Source organism: Echiichthys vipera (assembly GCF_963691815.1).
Source record: "Echiichthys vipera genome assembly, chromosome: 22".
NCBI lineage: Eukaryota > Metazoa > Chordata > Actinopteri > Perciformes > Trachinidae > Echiichthys > Echiichthys vipera.
The window spans coordinates 9,753,467-9,777,405 of record NC_139847.1 but is presented as its reverse complement, the minus strand read 5'-3'; the positions used below and the strand labels follow the sequence as shown (position 1 = coordinate 9,777,405).

Below are 23,939 nucleotides of genomic sequence, written 5' to 3'. Positions count from 1 at the left end.
ATTTGGTTTTAATAAGAAAACAACCTCCAACTGCATGACTTGTTAGATAATGATGTGTATCTGTACTAAAAGATAGTTTTTTTATACACAGTAACAGGTGTCTTAGTTGTTTTGACATTCTGTGAGAAAAGCATTAGTGAATACACAAATCTATTTTTAACTTTTAACCAGGAGAGGAGACATTTGACCTTAACCCACATGAGAGAGCTACACATGCAGCTTTATTGTATCAGTTGTAGTTTAGGTAGGTAAGGGGTGCAATGCAACTAAATACGGTACCGTGCAAATCTTTGACTCCATCTACAGTTATTTGACACCAAACGTTTCTTTAAAGAAATAAGATGCATACAAAAACTACAATGAGATTATAAAACATGATGCATCTTTACATCTTTCTTTAACTACTCAAATAGAGCATAACTACAGTAGAAGGGTAGTTACATATGAATGCAGAAATTTTAATTAAAACTCATTTATAACTTTAAGTTAATGTAACTGACTGAGATCATACTTTAACTTCTGAAACTTAATGTAGGTTCTATTTTTCTATGAGCGTTTAGGTACATTTACGATGAGTACACACACAGTGTACAAATAACATGTTACTCTGCGGCTTTTAGTTGTATTATTTTTTTACATGGGGATATTACTGAAGTAATTTGTCACAATACTTTTACGCCTTACTCCCCCATTTCATTATCGTCAACTTCTGTGATATGTGCCAAACATACAGCGTAATCGAAAATACCTTTCTCTGACCCACGAAAGATGAGAAATATATCCGATAAATACACTCTAAATTCAGCAAAGACGTATGTGCAATATACAGGAAACTAAACAAACAGAAAATGTACAATATGAAAGGACAAAGTGCAGAATATTATTATAAATGTAAGATAAGATAAAACTTTATTAATCCTGATGGAAATTCTTGTTCCAGGCTGTTCCAAAATTGCAGTAACAATTAAAAAAACAATAACAAAATAAGCTAAAAATAACAATATAAGATCAAGAGCATCAAAAAGGTGAAATATAAAAATAAAGTGTCTGAGGGGTAAAGTGCAAATAAGATAACATGATGTAATAGAGATATATTACACATGATGATGGACAAAATGCAGCCAATGGGATTGAAAATGAAACATATTGCACATGATGATGAATGTGTTATTGATATTCCTATTCTCAGTCCGATCATGTGTGAGCTAAATGTAAAAGGCACCGATGAAAGTGATTATTATTGAAGTTATTGCTGTTATCACTGTGCCCCATTGTGGCTGTGCACCTGCTAACACTTCTGTACACACACACCAACATGTTGAAACGCAAGAAAGAGAGAAAACTAGACAGACACGAAGGAAACAAAGAGCACACTGTGACTCTGGGTACAACTGTAATAAATGATGTGCAGATAAATAAGAAATATAGACGGTCACATTAATCCACCCGCACTAGCTAACGGCTCCGCGGGGCGCATCTCTCCCTCTCTCTGCAGCCGAATAACGGTATTATCGCACTACACGGCTGGTCCCGTTAGCTCCAAGGCTACGTTAACCTCCAAACGTACTGCTACGGGTTTTTAAACAACAGTCAGACGAGTTCGCTTAAGCCAACACACATCGCTTTGCTGCGACCTCAGCCGGTGGATGATTAAGGCGCAAGGACTTTCTGATAATCGGCTAAAAAACAAGCCAGGCGGACTGATAACCAGCGGCTCCGGGGGCGCTAACCTCGCTAACCCCGGCCGCTTCTCCTTACGGTCGAACCGGCTTTTTCCGTTACCGTCTCTATAGCCTCTAGCTCCGTCCACGGTGTTCACATTTATGTTAAAAAGCGAATTAAATACATTATTCCTACCTTTCAGAGAGAAAATATAGCAGAGGGTGTGTGTTTGACAGGTGATGGTGTAAACACAGATGTGATTGGTCTACGAGCATTTCCTCTGCCGGGCGGAGCGATACACCAGCATGCACTGCGACCCAACGAGTATAAAGGAAAATGCCGCAGTATCTTTGCGCAACAGGAGCATCCACGTTAAATAGATCCGCGTGGTTTTAGTCTCATTGTCAAACTCATTGTTGTGTTGAGGAGTAAACATGACTTAGATCTCAATAAATACATATTTTAATTAATAAATAAATTAAGGAATAAGTAAATAAATGAATGCATAAAAAATAAATACAGAAATAAATTAATAAAATAATAAATAAATTGAAACAAATAACAAAAATTAATGAATACATAAATTATTAAAATAATAAATTCTAAACAATGCATAAATAAATAACTACATAAATAATACAGGAATAATTATGTAAATAAATGCAGAAATACAGAAGTACAGCAATAAATTAATACAATAATAAATAAATGCTAAACAATGCATACATAAATAACTACACGAATAATAAAAGAATAATTATGTGAATAAATGCATTTATAAAATAATAAATACATTCTTTACTATGCAGAAGTAAATAATACAGGAATAATTAAGTAAATAAATGCATGAATAAATACAGAAATACATTAATGAAATGCAGAAATGAATAACTACATAAATAATACAGGAATAATTAAGTAAATAATGCAGAAATACAGCAATACATTAATGAAAGAATAAATAAATGCTTTACAATTCCGAAATAAATAATTACATAAATAATTCAAGAATAATTAAGCAAATAAATGCATGAATAAATACATTTAAAAAGTTAATAATTACATGCTTAACAATGCAGAAATAAATAACTACATAAATAATACAGCAATAATTAAGTAAATAAATGCATGAATAAATAAAAGACATAATTAAATTAATAAAATAATAAATAAATGCTTTACAATGCAGAAATAAATAACTACATAAATAAATGTATAAAAGATTAAATAAATACACAAATAATTAGATCAGTATATAAATGAATACATGAATAATAACATACTTTTTTTTTATTCTGTATTTCCGTCTCCATATGTTAATGAGGGAAGGGGTCCCATTTATTCATGCTATATTTATTTATTTCTGTATTTATTTATGGTTTTATTTATTAATATATTTGTTTATGCATGCTTTCATTTATTTATTAATACATTTATACATTTATGTGTGCATTTATTTATTCATGTTTTTATTTGTTCATGTATATATTTATTTATTTCTGTCTTTATTTATTTATTTATTTTTGGTCATGTATTTATTTGTTAATGCCTTTATTTCTGTATTCATTTATTTATTTCTGTATTTATTTATTCATGCATTTATTCTGTATTCATTAATTTATTTCTATATTTATTTATTCATGCATATATTTATTTATTTATGGCTATATTTCTGTATTCACTTGTTTATTCCTGTATTTATTTGTTCATGTACCTGTGTATATTTATTCATTTCTGTATTTATTTATGAATGCCTTTATATCTGCATTCACTTAATTATATCTGTATTTATTTATTCATGCCTTCTTTTCTGTATTCACTTAGTTATTTCTGTATTTATTTATTTATTCATGCATTTATTCTGTATTCATTTATTTATTTCTGTATTTATTTGTTCATGTATATATTTATTTATTTATGTATTTATTTATTCATGCATGTATTTCTGTATTCACTTATTTATTCCTGTATTTATTTGTTCATGTACCTGTGTTAATTATTCCTTCCTGTATTTATTTATTTATTGATGCCTGTATTCCTGTATTTATTTATGTATTGATGCCTGTATTCCTGTATTTATTTATGTATAGATGCCTGTATTCCTGTATTTATTTATGTATTGATGCCTGTATTCCTGTATTTATTTATGTATAGATGCCTGTATTCCTGTATTTATTTATGTATTGATGCCTGTATTCCTGTATTTATTTATGTATAGATGCCTGTATTCCTGTATTGATTTATTTATTGATGCCTCTATACCCTTGTTGATGTGAAACAGTCAGATGTGGTGTACGGAGTGATACTGACCGGCTCTACTTACCATTCATAATGTCTCCACAGGAGTCACAGCGTCAAACCTGTGATCAAGTCAAACGCGCTCTAAATATATTACTGAAGCCCGATTTCACCAGTAAAGACACAAAGATTTATTTTATTAATTATAGAAATAAAAATACTCGTGCCAAGTAAACAATTATGACATAATACGTCAAAATAATCAGTTTCTAAATCAGAATTATGAAATAGTAAATAAAAAATGATGAGATAGAAAGTCCAATTGTGGATTTCTACATTCAATTATTAGTGATGTAGATGGTGTGTGAAAAGAGACCACTGAGAATGAGAAAATCAGTTCAGTAAAGTAGTACAATTATTATAATACATAATAATATTGATAAAGCTCCTTTTACAGACATAGTCACATATTGATGCACATGAGAACATTCACAGGCTTATTGATGCACATGATAAAATTGTTAAAATAAAACGTAAAATGAGCAAGAAAATAATAGATACAACTGGAAATAAAATTTAAAAAAGGTTACAAACATTAGATAAAAAGCATTTAAAACAAGTTAGGTAGTAAATCATAAATTTGATGGGAGGTCAAAAAGTTTGAGATAGTAAGTTGAATTTTTATTACTAAAAAAGGTTTTTGAAAAAGTAAATCTAAATTCTAAGATGCTACATTTTAAGTAGTAAGTCCTTTTCCCTGCAGACATGTGCTGCCACAAGATACCTATTTGCATAATTAATAAAAAACAACATTTCACTACATTTTATTTTGGATTTACATCCAAAGCATCAACAATAATCCAGTATTTCCAATTGAATGGACGCTTCATCTTGTCTGTTCCAACCTCAGGCGCCAGGTGGAGGTGGGATCCAGGCGTAAACACAGCGCTGATGAGCGGAGGGACTTCATCCATTTACAGCTCATCGTTATATTGTTATGATGAAACAGCAACTTGTTACTGTCACAGGTTCATAAAACACAATATATTACGTTTAAAATACCAACCAATAAGTCAAGAAATATGTAGAGATGCTTTAGCCTAAAGATCCATGAAGTCTGCAGTAAACACACAGGAAGTGCCAGAAGTGTTGCCTTCAAAATAAGATGACTAAAATAAAAATACTGAATGCTTCATCGTCAAAAAAAGAGTTCAGGCTGAGAATGTAGGATACAAATACATTATTATATAAGAGCAAAACAGTAAATCATCAATAAATCAAGAATAAAACATAAAGAGAAATGTATTTATAGCTTTGTTTTTCCATGTACTGTTTGCTGCACAACTTTATAGTTTCATGTTTCCAATTCTGAATTATAGGACATTTAATTATGAATCTCATGAGAAAATATGGGGATGCACATGTGTGTGAATACATGTGTAACACTGCAATATAGTCCTTGTTATTTTAATTTATTTACATTGGTTTAAATGTGTTTTTGCTTATTGTTATCAAAGCAATTGAAGGCTATTATATTATATATCATTAATATATGTGAACTATAGTCATGCTAACATTTTGTAGTTACAATCATCACTACTTTAACTTTATTGTCCTTGAGAGGGATGATTTGTCCTGCAGCACAGAACACACAGAGACTTGAACATCTTATAAAATATGCAAAACAAAGACTAAAAACCATCACACAGGCTTCCATTAAATAATCCATTTGCATCAGGTGATAATATATAATTAGTTCTGTATTTATTTCTGTTTTTTAAAGTGTTCTTGTATTTATTTATTTATACATTTATTTATTTATGTATGTAGTTATTTATTTCTACATTGTTTAGCATTTATTTCTTCTTTTATGAATTTATTCCTGTATTTATTTATACATTTATTTATTTATGTATGTAGTTATTTATTTCTACATTGTTTAGCATTTATTTCTTCTTCTATGAATTTATTCCTGTATTTATTAATTTATACATTTATTTATGCATTTATTTATTTATTTATGTAGTTATTCATTTCTACATTGTTTAGCATTTATTTCTTCTTCTATGAATTTATTCCTGTATTTATTAATTTATACATTTATTTATGCATTTATTTATTTATTTATGTAGTTAATTATTTCTACATTGTTTAGCATTTATTTATTATTTTATGAATTTGTTCCTGTATTTATTTATTTTTACATTTATTTATTTATTTATTTATTTATTTATTTATTTATTTATTTATTTATTTATTTATTTATTTATTTATTTATGTAGTTATTTATTCCTACATTGTTTAGCATTTATTTATTTATTCTTTTATTAATTTATTATTTTATGAATTTATTCCTGTATTTATTTATTTATACATTTATTCATTTATTTATTTATGTAGTTATTCATTTCTACATTGTTTAGCATTTATTTCTTCTTCTATGAATTTATTCCTGTATTTATTAATTTATACATTTATTTATGCATTTATTTATTTATTTATGTAGTTAATTATTTCTACATTGTTTAGCATTTATTTATTTATTCTTTTATGAATTTATTTCTGTATTTATTGATGTTTTTTTATTATTATTATTATTCCTGTGTGTAAGCATAAAGTAATTTACCTATAAATCACAGTTTGGATTGCTGTTTTATTTTGAAATTCCCTCCCGGAGCCTGCCGGTTGAGAGCCCGGGGAGGGTGGGGGGGCGCTCGGTGGCTCGGCGGCTCGGTCGCTTCCCCGCTTCCCCGCTGCCTCCTCCCGTCCTCTCCTCTCACTCAGGCTGCTGGTAACAAAGGAGACAACAACAGGGAGGATGACGGCTGTTCGGACAACAAGCCCGTCCGAAGAGAAACAATAAGAAACGGAACCGGTTCGCTTTTACGCTGCGGATCATTTTTCTCTTACTGTTTATTTCACGACAGTTGATTTTTCCTCTCGGGGACGAGTTACGGTTAAAGTAACGTTACACTCCCCGGACCGGATTTAACGTTTCTCCTGCCTAAACTAACCATGTTGGACTGCCAACGCTAGAGCCGAATGACTGCAGAGAACCGGGCCGACATGTCTGAATCAAACCGGTGAGTTTCTTTAATGTAAAGTGTGTTTTTAACTGAGATTAGTTTAATATTTGTCATTTAGCGGGTGAGGTTTGGTTGGCGTTGACTGTTAAGTGTAGATGCACCTGTTCCCATATGGAAAACCGCTGTAATACTTACTCAAGGTAAGGTTAATAATATTAAATTAGCGTTGTCATGCTGAAGGGTAATTATTTTAACTCTTTTGTCATTACTGTAGAATGTCTTTTATTTAAATATGTTGACATTTTCGCATTTTTGTGAATGTCGGTAGGTAACAGTACGGGACTACGGCCACAGATTGGGCGATTTAGGGATATAAATAACACAGCTGTGGGCAAACATTGACTTTTAACATTTTATTCATAACCCGCCATTTACACTTAATTCGTCTTCACCAATTTGTATGTTGGGAAAAGCGTTTTGTTTATAATTGTCACATAAAACCAGTATTGGCAGCTCCAGATGTGACATCAGCACCTAAACATATCCTTTTCTACCACTCATGTCACCAAACTACCTCCATATGCGTGTTCCTCTTTCCTGCATCCCCACCCCGTCTGTGTGTGTGTGGGTGTGTGTGTGTGTGTGTGTGTGTGTGTGTGTGTGTGTGTGTGTGTGTGTGTGTGTGTGTGTGTGTGTGTGTGTGTGTGTGTGTGTGGGTGTGTGTGTGTGTGTGTGTGTGTGTGTGTGTGTGGGTGTGTTTTCTATCTCGACACACCTTTTCCGTCCCCTCTTCCTGTCCAACGTGGAGCTTACATACACATCACATGTATTGTAATGGTAGCTCTCTTAAAGCCCCCTACCCATTTTGTATACACACTGACCCATTAGTCCAGAGCAGATGGCACACTGCGCGCGCGCGCACACACACACACACACACACAGACACACACACACACAGACACACACAGACACACACACACACACACACACACAAGAGACACACACACACACACACACACACACACACACACACACAGCACTGTGTTAATGGATGCCCTCTTTAAGCACTTAAGGATTGTTCTGAAGCTGCTCTGAATTAAGGGATCACACCATTTCTGATAATAATTGGATTTACCAGGACAAATAAACTCACTGGAATGAATGACTGGCCCACTGACCCAGCTTGAGTGTGTGTGTGTGAGTGTGTGTGTGTGTGTAGAGGTCTAGACTGGACGGTGTATTGAAGTAACCAGGTCAATAGAGCAAAGGGAGACAAAAGAGAAGTGAAGTCTGATGGGGTGCTGATTGAAGGAAAGTCTCTCTTTTGGTCTATAAGTGCATTAACACACAACCAGAATGTGTTACTGTTTGTAAGAGTGCTTTGTGAGTGTACACACCCTCTTATTTGAGCTTTATGTCTCCCTGTGGACAATGAAAATAACCCGAGGGCCAACACTGAAACCTGGAGAGACGTGCGTTACACACCCACACACAAACATGGCTGCTCCTGACGTCTGAGATGAGACTAATTATGAGAAAAGGAGCGTTTGAAAATGAACCAGGGTTGAAGGTGCACGATTTTAAAAGGTTTAATCAACTTCCTGAAGTATCCATGACAAACGTTCCTGCCCTGTCATTTTGTAGTTATCTAACGCATGGGTGTTCAGTGTCAGCACAGAAACATTTTTCTCGTCAGACTGAAACATGAAACCTTGTCTGTCTCTTTTTTTATTAAACGCTCACTGACTGTTCAGCGCGCACATCCCGTCCAAACTGGTCTGACCAGCCGGTACGCTTTCTAAATAACAAACAGCTACAAGTTGTGTGACTTTAATGAGCCGTGTGCGAAAGACCCCAAAAAAACTATATAGCTGCCTGTGATGGTTTTGTTAAGCTGCTGGTATTACGCACTATACTCTTGATTTAATTCTTTGATTTGATTTTGATTTTTCTCAAACACTCAACGTACTGTGACAGAAAAAAAACAGATAAAAACACAAAGCTAAAACACATTAATTACAGGATTTAATATGAATATATACTGTATGTATTTATACTGCATAAGATAATGCAGGCTTACAACAATATACAAGCAAAAAAATTGCAACATCATTCTGTACTTTGCTTTAAAATGTTGTTTGGGGGCGGGCCGGTGGTACAGCGGTTGGAGCAGTCGCCCCATGTAAAGAGGCTGAAGGTCCTCGAGGCAGCGGCCACAGGTTCGACTCCCGCCTGGGGCTCTTTCCTGTATGTCTCCCCCTATCTCTCTCACTCCATTTCCTGTCTGTCCTATCTAATAATAAAGGTTTGAAAAAACTGCCAAAAAATAATCTTTAAAAAAATGTTGTTAACTTTGAAAGAAATTGCTGGCACTTTACGGTAATGAACAGCCTCTAATCTTTCAAAAAGAAACTTAACGCTTTCCACGTTTAAGGGGCACTCCGCTGATCTGGTATTGTTCTTTACATAAGAGTTACATTGCTATTACATAAAGTTAGGTGACAGATTTAAAAAAATGAAGGTTTAAATTGATGCTGCAGAGGTACACACACTTTATGATAATTCCCCACGATGCACCTCGATAATAAGAACATGCGTCGATTATAGACTCCAGTTTCATATTTATATTCTGTATCAATAGTGATGAATAGGACGGAAACTACCAATTATCTTCCTTATCAATCGATCCGTCGGTTAAAAAAGAACAAAGATGATGCGTTCAAATGTCCAAAAGCTGCAAACAGTGAGTGTCAGTCATCAAATCATCTCGGCAGGGTTCGCACGGGTGCTTGAAATACTTGAAATTGCTTGGATTTTAATGTTGTGTTTTCAAGGTTTGAAAAGTGCTTGAATTTTGGATAAAGTGCTTGAAAATAATTGACATTGTAGCTGCATTTCTTTCACAACAAATAGCTATAGAATAGAAATATAATTTAATTTCTTATCCTTGGGGGTATTAGGGGACACAGTTTTAGTTGATTATAACGTAATAGCGTCTCTTTTAACGTGATAAAAAAAGTGAAATAATCATTTTTTAAATATCTATGTATTCATAGAGATATGTAATTTACCACAGCTGTAAGGTGTAAAATGGACCTTTAAGTGCTTGTAAAAGTGCTTGAACTTGACCCTGGAAAACGTGTACGAACCCTGTCTCTGGTTTAATTTCTGTCATCATCTCTGGGATTATTCATGTGATTGTTTGAGCATTTGTTCTGAAACAGGCAAAAAGTTGTGGAGATATTTCAGTCTGGATCAGAGCGACATTAACATCCGAAGATAAATGCTGCAGGCGTGGCTAAAATCTAAACACCCGGGGTTCATAGGACTGCCTTAGTGGTCTCTGTTACAGCCGTCTGTCATATAGACTTATAGATAAATGATTAATCAATGAACCCAAACCATATTCACTACATCAACTACAGTCAGAATTATTGTTTGTTGCAGTTTTTGACCTGTGTGTAATCCTAAATTAACGCAGCCACACGCAAAATGTATGTATATATAATTAAAAGTGACACAAAGCAGTGCAGGAACGTCTTCCCCTGGGTTTCTGCGTGACTCAGAGGATGACTAATACTCGTTTGGTTTGGTATTGCATCAGCTGTTGCTCACACGTTTAAAAAAAACACTGAGAAGAATCTGCAGCATGGCCATTTGGTCGCCCAGAATCGTCATCACGTTTCTTCTTATAGACATTAAAAGACCTGCAAGAAGTTTCTGTTTGACTGCTCATTTGAATAAGGAGAGTGCTTTGAATAAGGAAATTTGTGTGTTTGAATTTTTAAAGGACCGACTCAGTGAGGATTTTACGTGTGTGTGTGTCTGTGTGTCTGTGTGTGTGTGCATACATCAGATTTGTTGTACTTTCATTGAATTCCTAATTAAGAGATACTCTGGGTGTCATATTTAGAACGTGCACATCTCATCTCATCTCATCTTTAGCGTCTTATCTGGGGTCGGGTGGCGGGGGCAGCAGCTCTAACAGGGGACCCCAAACTTCCCTTTCCCGGGCCACATTAACCAGCTCTAACTGGGGGATCCCGAGGCGTTCCCGGGCCAGTGTGGAGATATAATCTCTCCACCTAGTCCTGGGTCTATGTAAAGACCATGTCGTACAGAATATTCAAGTGTTGTACAGACTTTCAGAGTGCTTGGAGACTAACTAAAAGAAAAAGGAGGTTATTCAACCTGTCAGGGCAACAGGGTGGAGTAATTATGTACATTTGTATTGGATCAGTGGTTAACTATTAATTGAATGACAACAGTGTGCGATTATGACTCATATAATGCTGTAATTACACATGAATTGAAAGCAAAACAAAAGAATTATCGTGTGTGTTTGCTACTTCTCTGTGTCCTTTCACACACAAGTTCAGCTGTAATATATCATTTAAGACATACAGCTATCTTCCATCCAGAGATCTTTCAGCCATTAAAGCAGTAAATGAATAAACAATCATGTTTTCCAGCTGTGACTCATTACAAATCAAAAGATTTACAGACATGTGAGGCAACTTTACAATGGAAATGATGTGCAGTCGCAGCAGGATTTCCCTCCAGCGCGTCACTTTGTAGCGCAGTAAACACACCTGTCAGCTACATTATCTTGTTTTCTTTGTGTGTTCTTGCCAGACATGAATGAGCTCCTTTACAGTGCAAAGTTCATTTTACTCTGAGGCCTTACAGTGGGGAATTTGTAGCACACAGTTCAAAGTCTGATTTCAGGATTATACTGTAATGGAAATACTGAAATATGTGTTTACTGCATTGTAAGGGGTTGTTTTTTTTTTTCAGCTACAGAAAATGACTATAATTATAGTGAGTCGTGCCCCAAAAGATTGAAAACCACAAAGACTGAGGTTTAAGGCGTTTACTGTTTAATCGCTACATCACCAGTTCGAGTCTGACCAGGGATATTTCACTCTTTTTCATCCCCCATGCACTACCATTTTAAAGGTCCCGTGTCATGCTAATTTTCAGGTTTGTTCTTGTATTTTGGCTTTCTACTAGAACATGTGTTCATGCTTTAATGCTCAAAAAACACATTATTTTTCTCATCCCGTCTGTCTGAATATACCTGTATTCACCCTCTGTGTGAAACGCTCCATTTTAGCGCCTGTCTCTTTAAGACCCCTCCTAAAAAAGCCCAGTCTGCTCTGATTGGTCAGAGTTTTCGGGTCTTCTGCATCTGTGTCTCTGCACCATCATTGCAGCCGGGGGATGACTGTAACTGCACTGTTGCAGCTTTTTCTACCTATATATAGTAATTTAAACCTAGCATTTTATATAATATCAAAAGTTTTAAACCTCTCTTTCTCTCTACTCACCAGATGATGATGATGATGACATGCTCACATTGACCTTTGCCCTCAAAGCCTGACCTCTGATTGGTCAGGGCTGGTAATACACACCATAAGAGGACACTCCAGTTACCATGTCTGTCCAGAAACCATCCCAACGACCCGCGTCGCCCCTCAAACCTGAGGCCAAACCGAGACCGGAGATCCCTCCAAAACCGTCATCACAAGCCTGCTCCCCTCCTCTGGGAGACAGAGGCAGCACTGCAAGTCTTTCTGGAGGGAAGGTCAAGAGGATTGTGAACAAGTTTAGCAAAAAGGAATTGAATGAACCGGGGGGACAACCCACCAATGGTACAGCAGATCTAACGTCAATTAAACGGTTCAAGAGGCCGCCCACGGTAAAGCCCAAACCGGGGCGCGCCAGTCTGCAGCTTCAGCTTGGGGGAGAGAAGGCGCCTCCGCTGCCTGAGAAGAGGAGCCGAACCCTACAGAGGCAGAGAGAGAGTGAGGGAGGAGAGGAGGGGGACAGCGTCAGTGTGGAAGGAGGACGATCAGGTACAGTGGTGTTTTTTTATTTATTATTTCAATTAAGTTTTTGACTAAAGATTGACACTTTCCTGTTTGCCTGACGAAGCTGTGTCACATGATTTCTTGAAAGTGAAATTAAAATGTGTTCGACTTTCACCTTTGGCTGTCATCATAGCTGACTATCTTTAATGCGACTTATTGCAGCTTTTAGTCTGCAGGATAAAGATCAGAAGACGCTATAATAAGGGGCATTTTACCCACAACCTGCAGTGTAGCTCAAGTTAGGGCCTGGTTCACAGGCGCTGGACAGTGTAGTTCTAGATCAAAGGTCGATCTCATTGATAAAAGCGAAAGACAAACAACATTTTACATAAATGGTGTGGACTGAATTCTCATACTGACAGGTGTGGTGCTGCTCACCTGCACCAACAGCCACAAACAGGTTCTGTCAGTCAGCTGATTACGTTGCTGCGTGTGTGTGTAAAGAAGAGTATGTGTGTGCGCGTGAGTGAACTGAGTAATATGAAAGCGGGAAGTGACGCTCACTGTGATTCCTTACAGCAAGAACAGATAATGAAATCAATAATATAAAGATAAGATAATACGTAGCTCATTGATAGACACAGTTTGCTGTGTCACGATGTCCAGTGTGGTTAAAGTGAGATCTGTCCGTTCCCTCCCCAGTTACACACACTGTGATTTCACTTCCTTGTTTTGGTTCCCTGGGAGTAACAAGAAACCATTACACATGATGTCAGATTCTGTATCCACATATCATCAGTACTGATCAATGTCAGCTTCAAAAGCTTCCAACTATAATTGCCAGTATTGATTCGCCTGTCAGTCATTTTCCGATCAATCGCTTTAGACAATAAGATAGTTTCCAAGAGCCCAAAGTAACATCTTCCTACTGCATTTTTTTTTTTTTTTTGTCTTACCAAAAGTCAACAACCCAAAAGTTGTAAATATATACAGAGAAAAGCCTCAAGTTTAAGAAGCTGTATCCAGAGAATATCATGTTTAATCCAATATCTAAGCAGATTGATTTATCGGTCAATTGGTCATTACTGGTGATATCTGAGCAGTTATGGAGAAGAAGTTGTGCTTAATAAGTTTATATATATATGTCATATAAAGTGTTATATTAGCGACAAACTAAAGTATAATGGCCTTTTATTCAAACAATGCAATTACCTTTAAAATATATCTTTATGGAACTATATTTTTCAAAAGACAGTCGTATTGGCTGATATTGGACTACTTTTTTCTTTTCCTCATATTGTTACTCACTGACCCCTTTAACCTTCATCCTCTCTCTCCTCTGTCTTTCCATTTCCTTTTGTCAATATTGGATTTTTTTTCTTTCCCCGCGCAGCGCTCCAAACTTCCCATGAATATTTGAAGACACCGCTCGCAAACGTGCTGTATTTGCATAGTGAAGAACTGCTGACTCTGCAGTCCGGCGTGTGCCATATGGGGGGTGGGGGGATGGGGGCTTAATGAAAGTGAACCCTATCTGGGGATATACATGAAGGAAAGAAGTGGACAGGAAACGGCTCGTTCTCACCCATTAGTTTAGTGTTAGCCCGGGGGTGTGGAGGAAAAGAAGAACTTAGACATGTTAGATACCTTTATGGTGATTTATTTTCTTCCCTGTTCATAAACAATAATCTGTGCTGCTTCTTTTTTTTGATGAAGCGCCTGATGGAAAAGAAGTGGAGATTCAGCTGATTGGTGGAGGTGATGCGGAGGCGGAGCACAGTCCTCACACGCCTCTCAGTCCGTCCTGCGACCCGGGCTGCAGCTGTGTGTGCCACCTCCAGTGGCCTGGCATGAAACTGATATGGGTGCCCATGGACGATTGTGGGGAGGAGGAGGAGGAGGGTGGAGACGAGGACGGGACTGACGTGGAAGAGCAGAGGGGGGAAGATGAGGAGGATTGGGAGGGAGATGAAGAGGTAGAGAGGGGAGGGGAAGGGGAGAGCGAGGCGGGGGATGAGGTGGACAGGACGTCTATGGTTGATGACGGTGAAGTGTTGAAACAAGAAAAGGCAAAGTTCCACCAGTGTTTGGATGTTTTAATGGCTGATGGTCACAGGAGACGTTCGGACCCGGGCCCTCACTCTGTTTTCACCTCTCTCGCTGTCACCCGCTCTCAGTCTCCCCCCGTTCCTCCCAAACGGTCTCAATCACCACAAATCCACAACTTATCCACCCAAAACGAAGAAGAAAATATTTACGAGGCCACTCTTCCGATGGTCGACCCCACTCCTAAAAAGACCACCGTGTGTAAGGAACTGGATATTCCACTAATCAAAGTTCGCAAACCAGCCCGCCGGTCCAAACTGTCCTACAGCACCTCAGACCCGACATCTGAGTTTCAGACGGACACACAACCCGTCTCCAGCCCAGTCGACGTGCCGCCCGCCATCCCGCCGAGGATGCCTGTTATTCATGACAGCCGCAGCCTCACGCCGGTGCACCGGGGCAGCATTCCTCTCCCCCAGCCTACACCCGAGGAGTGGCGCAACTTGCGACCCTCATCCCCCGGCAGCTCCTCTGCCAGGGGGCTGAGCCCCCAGAGGACCATCACTCCACCCCCACCCAGCCCTCACAGACCCCCGCCTCCACCACCAAAGACGGATCCCAGGAGGCTCAGCAGCGCCTCACTGCAATCACTCACACAAAGAAGAGGTTTGTACTGAACACACATTATTATGTCGGACTGAGATGAGCAATGACTGATCCACAAAGTCTGTGTAAACAAAAGCCATGATTTTCTTGTCTCTTCAGAAGGAGAGGAGAATGGAGGGAATGAAGGAGAGAAAGAAGACACAGTTGAAGAACCGTAAGTTATCACCCTCACTCTACCTCCAACTTCCATTTTCAAAGGATAAAGCTGAGGATATTTTGTATTTTATTGAAAAAGATATCGTCCATCGTGTGTATCCAAAGCCTGATGTGGCCTTTTTTTTCAGTGACATAGAAATCCATCGATGTCCAAAAACTACTAAAAACACACCAATGAGCCACACTGTTGCACTGGATAACATGTTTCTCTATCACCATTCACATGGGCACTGTAGTTTACCTTCAGTCAATCCAACATACACCGTCTTGCTGCAGTAAAAACTGATGAGCACACCAAATCTGTCTTCATCCCCATTAGAGAAAAATCCCCAACACCAGCCTCATGATCCTCCAAGTCAACAGTGGTGCTCTTGTGTGTATATATGGAGTAATAATTGTTTAATTCACTCTTTTGTCGGACAGTTTGGTTTCATATCACCCTTGTTGATCTGTTTCTCCTCTTTCTACACTTCCTGTGTCAGGCGTCCAGTCAGGAGCGACTCCCTCAGGCGTGAATCTTCCTTCAGCTGGGAGTCTCGGCTGCAGGATGGTAAGACCTGTAACAAAACATAAAACAGTAATGCCCCGAACAGTTTGGCCATCATTACATGTTACTTTTATACTTCTTCGAACCTTTGTGACTTTTGTTGTTTCTTTCAGAGCCTCTCTACCAGACGTACCGTGCCACTGTCATCACCAAGGAGATCCGACGCCAGACAGTTTGTCGCAACATCAGTAAAACTAGCGTAGACTACGCCATGGACTGGACAGCCCGTCGCTCTGGGACTGGGACTGGGACTGGGACTGGGACTGGGACTGGAAATGGAGCAACCAGGGGCAGCTCTGTGCCCACACCGGCCCAGAGCACCCTGTGGCAGGACCTCCCAGCTGTTCGGGAGGGAGGGGTGCTCGAGCAGCTCACTCCTGAGCAGTGCAAGTACCAGGAGGTGAGGAGGGGGAGGGAGGACAGACGAGAGATCAATGATATGAGGAGAAGAGAGATGGAAGATGCAGTATCAAGTTTTAAATCACTTCTTAAAGTAATAATGTGAGGGTTTTATATAAATTACCGTCCACTCACTGCTGTAATATAATATTGATTCACTCTATCCCCTGTTCATGAAAGCCTTTCTACTCTCTCTTCTTTCCAACATCAAGCAGGATGAAGGAAAAAAAACCTTTTAAGTACAGGAAGTGTTTAAATGATGATGGTGTATTTTTTTTTTTTGATAAACCAACATTTTCATCCTTTTTTGCTGATCTTAATTCTTTGCTCATTTCTGTACAAAATGGGACACCACACAGGACCATATAAAGGCCTGAAGTATTCATGTCTTTGTCCCTGGCAGAGTATGTTTGAGGTTTTGACATCTGAGGCCTCTTACCTTCGATCCCTGCGAGTCCTGACCGAACACTTCCTGGACAGCCGGGAGCTGGAAGAGACGATGATCATCAGAGACAAAAAAACCCTCTTCTCCAACATCCTGAGGGTCCGAGAGGTCAGCGAGAGGTGAGGAAATGGCAAAAAGGAAGGATGAAGGGAGACAAATGGAAATAGGAAGGTGATTTATGACTTGAACTATGACAAGGTCACTTGGGACAAAGGTACCAAGAGATAGGAAGGAAAAAAAGATGTAACAAGTCAATTCCTGAGTCAATTAAAGAGTTGTGTTTATGCAGTTTAGCATTACCTTTGCTGTCTGACTCCACAGGTTCTTGAAGGACCTGGAGGACCGCATATTCAAGGAGCTGGTCTTCCCTGACATCTGTGACATTATCCACTACCACGCACAGCACAACTTCCCTGCCTACATAGACTACGTTCGCAACCAGATCTACCAGGACAAGACTTACACGATGCTCTTGTAAGGATTTCTATAAAACTGTCATTCTTCCACTTATTTCAGATTTTAGGGAATTTGTGAGATTCTGAGGCGTTCGTTGTCAGTCTTTGTTCAATGAAACCTTTTCCTCTGAACTTTCTTTTCTCCCTCATTTTCTCTATTTCAAGCACATGAACATTACAGCAGTGTTCCATACCATTTATGTACACGTATATGTGTGTGTTTACAGGAAGAACAACGTGCAGTTTGCGACAGTCATCACTCGTCTCCAAGAGTCGCCTCAGTGCCAGCGGCTGCCCTTCATGTCCTTCTTGCTGCTCCCCTTCCAGCGAATAACGCGCATCAAAATGCTCATTGAGGTGAGCAACATCACGGGAACACTAGTTAAATCTCACTATAGAAATGCTGCCTTTTTAACAGTCATGAAGTTTAGTTAATGCACAACATGTTAATTAGTGATTTTTAGAGGCGTTTAAAGTTGTATTTTTTAACTTTGGAGAGAGCCCTGCTAACTTTTGTCCCCTGCTTCCAGTCATTATGCTAAGTTAATTGCCTACTGGCTCAAGTTTAAAGGGATAGTTCTTTTTTTTAATTATTATTCTAAGTGTAGTTATATGAAGTACTTATCCATAGTCAGTGTATTAACTATAGTAGATGGTGGGTGACATGCTCCCAGTTTGGAGAAACTAACCTAAAAGGGCCGCCCCGTTCAAATTTACACAGGGGGAAATAAAGCTGAAATAAAGCTGCTATATTCTCATCAAAGCCACCAAACTCCATTGACCACAATAACAATTTTACTACGCAGAACACAGGAGTTGCTGGTCTACAGCTGCCTTGATTGGTTAGTTAGTTTGTTTGTTCCTAATCCTTAACACAAACAAACAAATTGTCATTCTGTTTTTGTCAGTGGAGTCTGGTGGCTTTGAACAGTTCTCTTGTGTAAACTTCTCAAAACTGTGCGTGTGCTGACTGCCATCTACTTTAGATAATACACTGACTATGGATATTTACTTCATACAACCCTACTTCAAAAAATCAGAACTACTCCTTTAAATCTGAGCCAGGAGGCAATGAATGTAGGAACAAAGAAAATGCTTCGATTTAAAGTCCATGTGCAGGTGTTTGTTCTTCCTGTGTGGAAAAAGCTCAGGAGGTCAGAGTCCTAGTTATGTCTCTGGTATGTCACTACAATGCTGTTAGCCTTTACGACCTTTACATTTTTTCCTCAAGTGTCTAAACAGAATGCCACAGTACATTCTGCATAACTGACCCTTTTCTTTTTTCTGCTACAAGCCACTGAAAGGCAGAGTTCGTCACGGTGTGTTGTTTTGTGGAGTGGCCTCATTCCAGCGTAATCTTCCCCGCTCAAGCTCGTCAACGCCTCTTGACCGATGAGCAAACACACGAGCAATCCTCGACTCCACCTTACGACCTTGTTTGCATTTCGATGGAAAAAATGCATCCTATTGCCGTTTGTCCGTTGCAGAAATAGAAAGTTGTTGTTTGTTGTTTTCAGAACATCCTGAAGAGAACAAAGGAGAGGACGAAAGAGGAGCAGACGGCCTCCAAGGCTTTGGCATCGGTGTCAAAGGTAAACGTCCCTCACTCTTCGCCCTCTTGTCTGTCTACAAATCTATTTAATTTGACTCCAGACTGCTTCGCATGCCTCTGGATATTTGACGTCAGCCATTGTCTGAGTGAAGGATTTCCTACCGAATGAGCTCTGCAGTGACAGTGAGTCATTCTGTGACTAAGGACTGAGGCAATGAACCTGATACTCCCAATGAGATGCTGACAGTTTTGTAGAACAGCATCTAAAGGGAATTTAAAGGTTAAAAGTGTGGAAAAGATCTATGTATTAAAGGTCCCGTAGAGAGATTTTAATGTTTTCTTCATTATAAAGTAGTTTGAGTTCCTACATAAATACTGTGAATCTATCGAAGCACTCAATCCACAGAGAAAAACACGGCTGTATTCAGAAACTGTCTTTCAACGAGTCGTCAGGACTTCTGTACGTTTTATGTCACAACTTAACTAAATATAGGTAGAAAGTGCAACTACTGTCATTACCCTAAAAACACTGACCAATCAGGGCAGACGCCCTTTTGTACCAAATAAGGTTGTTGGAAGTAGAAGGTTGCGAACACATGGGTGGATTTTCTCTACAGGTTGTAACATCAGTGATTATTTAAATGTCAACAAGTCAGTCGGTTTGTTTGTCAGTTTTTATACGAAAACGGTCGTGATTGAAACTTAAAGGGGCACTTTTTCCACATCAAGTTCAGTTTACTGGTGACAGAGAAGATTCTTTAGTCTGAATGTCCTTACACCAGGCAGGGAGGGTCTGACAAAAAAATGCAATGCAGACTAAAAGTCAAGATATCTCAGACCTTCTGCTTTAATTGTGACGATTCTTGCTTAAATGTGTCTCTTTTACGTCTCCAAACTTTACGGAAGTGCAATACAAAATCACTGGAATACCCCTTTAAAAGGCCCCATGTTGTAAAAAGTGAGATCTCTGTGTTGTAAAGAAGCCCTACGGTTGTGATGTCACAAATATACTATATATAGGTAGAAAGTGCCGTTACCATCATTCTCCGACTGCAATGACGGTGCAGAGAGCCACATGCTGAAGACCCTCACTGACCAATCACAGCAGACTGGGCTTTTTCAGGAGGGAGTCTTAAAGAAGCTAAAACAGAGCGTTTCAGACAGAGGGAGGTATATTCAGACAGTTTTTGAGCATTAAAGCATGTAAACATGTTCTAGGAGAAACCCAAAAGACAAGTATGAACCTGAAATTGAGCATGATATGGGACCTTTAAGTGTGTATTTTATAATCTTGTCTGTTTTTCCACTCTCATAATCACACACAGATCATTGACGAGTGCAACACACAGGTGGGAAAGATGAGACAGATGGAGGAGTTGATCCATGTCTCTCAAAAATTGGAGTTTGACAAGCTCAAGGTAAACTCAAAACACACACTCAGTATTTTAGTTGTACTTGAGCTACTTGGACATTTATTTTGAAAACTAATGGTCCGTAATGTTCCTACTTTTGCTTGTGTCTTCTCCAGGCCATCCCGATCATCTCCCAGACCCGATACTTGGAGAAGAAGGGAGAGCTGCAGGAAATGTCCAAAGGAGGAACTCTCTTCAACATGAGGGCAAAGTTCAGCCCCGTCTACCTCTTCCTCTTTAATGATCTGCTCATCATCGCTGCCAAGAAAGGGTGAGGCAGCACTGAACCTAACATAAACATTACACCTTTTAAACATCAGCATATGTTAGCATTCAACTCAGACTGAGATCAGCCTCTCAGTCACACTAGCATGGCTGTAAACTGTTAACATTTTAATCACATCCCTTTTAAATCCATGCAGAAACTCAGCTTTATCAAATCACAATGACCTACAAATGAAAATGTGTGTCAACCATCAGCCCTAAAACATACTGCCAAGCAGAATTAGGCATCTTTGCTTATAATTTATGAGGCAGAGCTGAATCAGCAGTGCACCCAACAGTCAACAACTAAACAACTGCTAGCAAACCTTGTTCAAACGGCTTCTGGAAAATAAAAGATATAACTGCGGTTGTGCATTTGCTGCAGGTGAGGTTTACAGTTAAGATCATACATTATAGTTTATCATAAAAATTGTTGACAATCAGTGTATTTGTACGGATGCTTCATATTTAGGCTGTACAGGTGAGTGCAGCCAGTCATCTGTGGAAGCTGTGCAGAGAAAATCTTTTTACAAGCGGTCAGAATGCCCCTGAAATCGAAAGGGAATGTGACCACTGACCGCAAAAGCAATTGTGAGTCTTTAATAGTGTGTCATCACTCGTGAAATAACTCCAAACTTCCTCAAATATGACGGGAAGTAGTGTTGGAAGGGAACTGAGAGGAAGAGAAGAGTAGATTCCAAGTAGTTGTTGCCACACAGCCAGCAGAACAGAAATACAAAATAATGGCACACAGCTCAAAACATAATACTGTACATGCTTTAGTATTTACCGCTGGACATGATTATGTCCTAATATTATTTTTCCACTCCGTCCCTAATAGTCACAAAAATAACCCACCTTTCTTTTATCTTGAACAGCGCCGAGCGTTTTGTTGTACTCGACCACGCCCATCGCTCTCTGGTGCAGGTGCAGACAATAGACGAAGGCGGGGGCAGCGGCGGTCCCTACGAGCACTGCTTCAACCTCACGCTGCTGGAAAACCACCAGGGACGCATGATGGAGAGGCTGTGCAAAGCTCCCACGCAGTGAGTAGCTCTGTGCAACCGAACGCCACAAACTGACCCAGTTTTGTCTTTTTTCTCCGAGGGGCATTCTTATCTTTACCATTTCCTGTTTCCGTCAACAGGTCAGACATGCACAGGTGGATGGCGGCGTTCCCCAACCCCACCAACCCAGACAGAGATGAAGATGAAGTGATTTATGAGGACTGGGGTGAGGACACACACACACACGATGCACACAGTCAAACTACAGTAGTGTGTCTCATGCCTGTAGTTTTTTACGTGTGCGTACGTTTGTCAGATTGCCCTCAGGTGCAGTGCGTAGAGCAGTACATCGCCCAGCAGGCGGACGAGCTCACCCTGGAGCCCACTGAGATCATCAACGTCATCCGCAAAACCAACGAGGGTAAGAACGCGGAGGGAAACCCGAAAGAACAAAGAGTTCACTTCTTTTTGTCAGAGACGAGCTGGACGTTAAATGTAAAAAGATGATCACAGACATGATTGGAAACTCTTCCTCTTTCACAGAACTCTCAGAAGTGATATGACTCTGTTCTTGCGCAAAATTAATTTTTCCCTTCGTCTATATTTAGCATGTGCAGTGTCTGTGGATCTAAAGTTCTGGATGTGGTTACAGACTGACTTTGTATCATTAACGTGCCCCTTCCTTTGACTCTGCTCGCTCAAACACCCTGATCCTCATAATTACCTCATTCCTCAACCCTCTCACCACCGTAGCAGTTTATTGATTTGTTAAGACTTTCTTGCATGAAACGATACAGAAACCTCCAATCTTCCTTTCGTTTGCTCCCCTTCCTCCCTCCCTTACCCTCCTTCTTTCTCCCAGGCTGTTACGAAGGCATCCGCCTGTCCGACGGTCAGAAGGGCTGGTTCCCCGTAGGAAACGTCATAGAGATCACCAACGAGCATGTGAGGCGGCGGAACCTCCGAGAGCGCTACAGAGTCATGCAGGCTGCGAGCATGGTCTCCAACACCAAGGCCAACACCGTTCATTAGGATTAATGGATCAAGGATGTGGACTGGAGTACGTTAAAGACAATTCAGGGACTTTATTAGTTGAAGTGTCAGTTTCTGACAACCAGGAAATGAAAGACAAAAGGAGAAGGGCGACCAGCACGAGACATAACAGACCTGCAATCATTACGTTATTTATACTAATGTATGTGTGTGAGCTCGAGGTAGATCATTTACTTCAGCGACTGACGATATCTGAATGTGCATGCATGCGTTCAATAACACACCTTACAGCATTACAGCTGTAGAGTTTTACCTTCTCTTGTGAGCATGTAGCCCTGCATCGACGTCTCCTCTGCACAAACTAAAACTGCACATTTTGAAATGCCGATCATTCTAGACACCGCTCGACCACATTGTACAAATATCAGACCTGCTGCAGAGAAAGGAGCTGGGTGTTCCTGTTAACGCCTCTTGTGTCAAGTTAAAATCCTCTCATTCCTGCCACGCACATGAACCTGTAGTGTCACAAAGTTTTTATGCTACAAGAATCTTGTAAAAAAAAAAAGAAAACACACACATCCTTACTGAAATTCAACAGTGTTAACATTTAAAAAGGCGACTGCAAGACAAACCTTCTAATCAGGAAGTGCCTTTGAATAAACTCAACACACAGAACCACACACCACAGCTTCTGTCAGGTTCATATCAAGCACAAGAGCTGTGAAAAGGCGTGAAATGTGTTCTGCCTTTATGGGGATGTTTGGGTGTTTGTGCTGTCCACTAGCTCGTTAGCTTGTGTCATTAACATTGTGGAGTAGTCCTGTAGCGCCCCCTGAAGCCTATTGTCAGTAAAGACATGATATTATTTGTGAATATTGCAAATGTACAATATGTTGTAAATAATGACTTGGGAGGTTCTCTCCTACAGAAACAGTAGTAGTGCTTTTAATAAAAAAAAAAGCTGTTTTTAGCTACATACTCCACTGTTGGTCATTTTTTTGAATACTGATACAGTAGCAAGAAAAGTACAGGGCAAACAGTAAAAAGAAGTAGAAAAAAAATGGGGGTTTTGGGGGTATATTTGGGTCAAAGTCATTAAAGTTAAAACTTTAAGCGCAACCAGTGCGAAGAACCCTCAGCTCGTTTCCATGATGAGAAAGGAGGTTTTAAAAGTCCCTTTGAAAACTCACCAAGAGGTCAATCACTGCACGGTATCCAACGCTCGCGTGTCTCCGAGGCTCAGGAGTGCGAGCACAGC

General features: G+C 39.1%; 1 protein-coding gene across 1 annotated transcript; it reads left to right on the top strand.

Annotated features, from left to right (window-relative positions):
* The first annotated feature begins 6,702 nt into the window (after positions 1 to 6,702).
* Positions 6,703 to 23,516, top strand: arhgef15b (Rho guanine nucleotide exchange factor 15b). Its single transcript, XM_083937011.1, has 16 exons — positions 6,703 to 6,983; positions 12,260 to 12,784; positions 14,456 to 15,451; positions 15,551 to 15,605; positions 16,090 to 16,157; positions 16,268 to 16,554; positions 16,957 to 17,117; positions 17,320 to 17,472; positions 17,681 to 17,810; positions 18,971 to 19,045; positions 20,331 to 20,423; positions 20,534 to 20,688; positions 21,560 to 21,727; positions 21,829 to 21,914; positions 22,005 to 22,109; positions 22,551 to 23,516. The coding sequence occupies exons 2-16, from the start codon at positions 12,364 to 12,366 to the stop codon at positions 22,718 to 22,720; spliced, it is 3,123 nt and encodes a 1,040-aa protein (XP_083793137.1). The 5' UTR covers positions 6,703 to 6,983; positions 12,260 to 12,363; the 3' UTR covers positions 22,721 to 23,516.
* The last annotated feature ends 423 nt before the right edge of the window (positions 23,517 to 23,939 follow it).

Coding starts and splice junctions, on each gene's coding strand:
- arhgef15b (XM_083937011.1), top strand. CDS start 12,364: ATGTCTGTCCAGAAACCATCCCAACGACCCGCGTCGCCCCTCAAACCT. Junction 15,606..16,089: donor GAAGACACAGTTGAAGAACC/GTAAGTTATCAC, acceptor TTCCTGTGTCAG/GCGTCCAGTCAGGAGCGACT. Junction 22,110..22,550: donor CATCCGCAAAACCAACGAGG/GTAAGAACGCGG, acceptor TCTTTCTCCCAG/GCTGTTACGAAGGCATCCGC.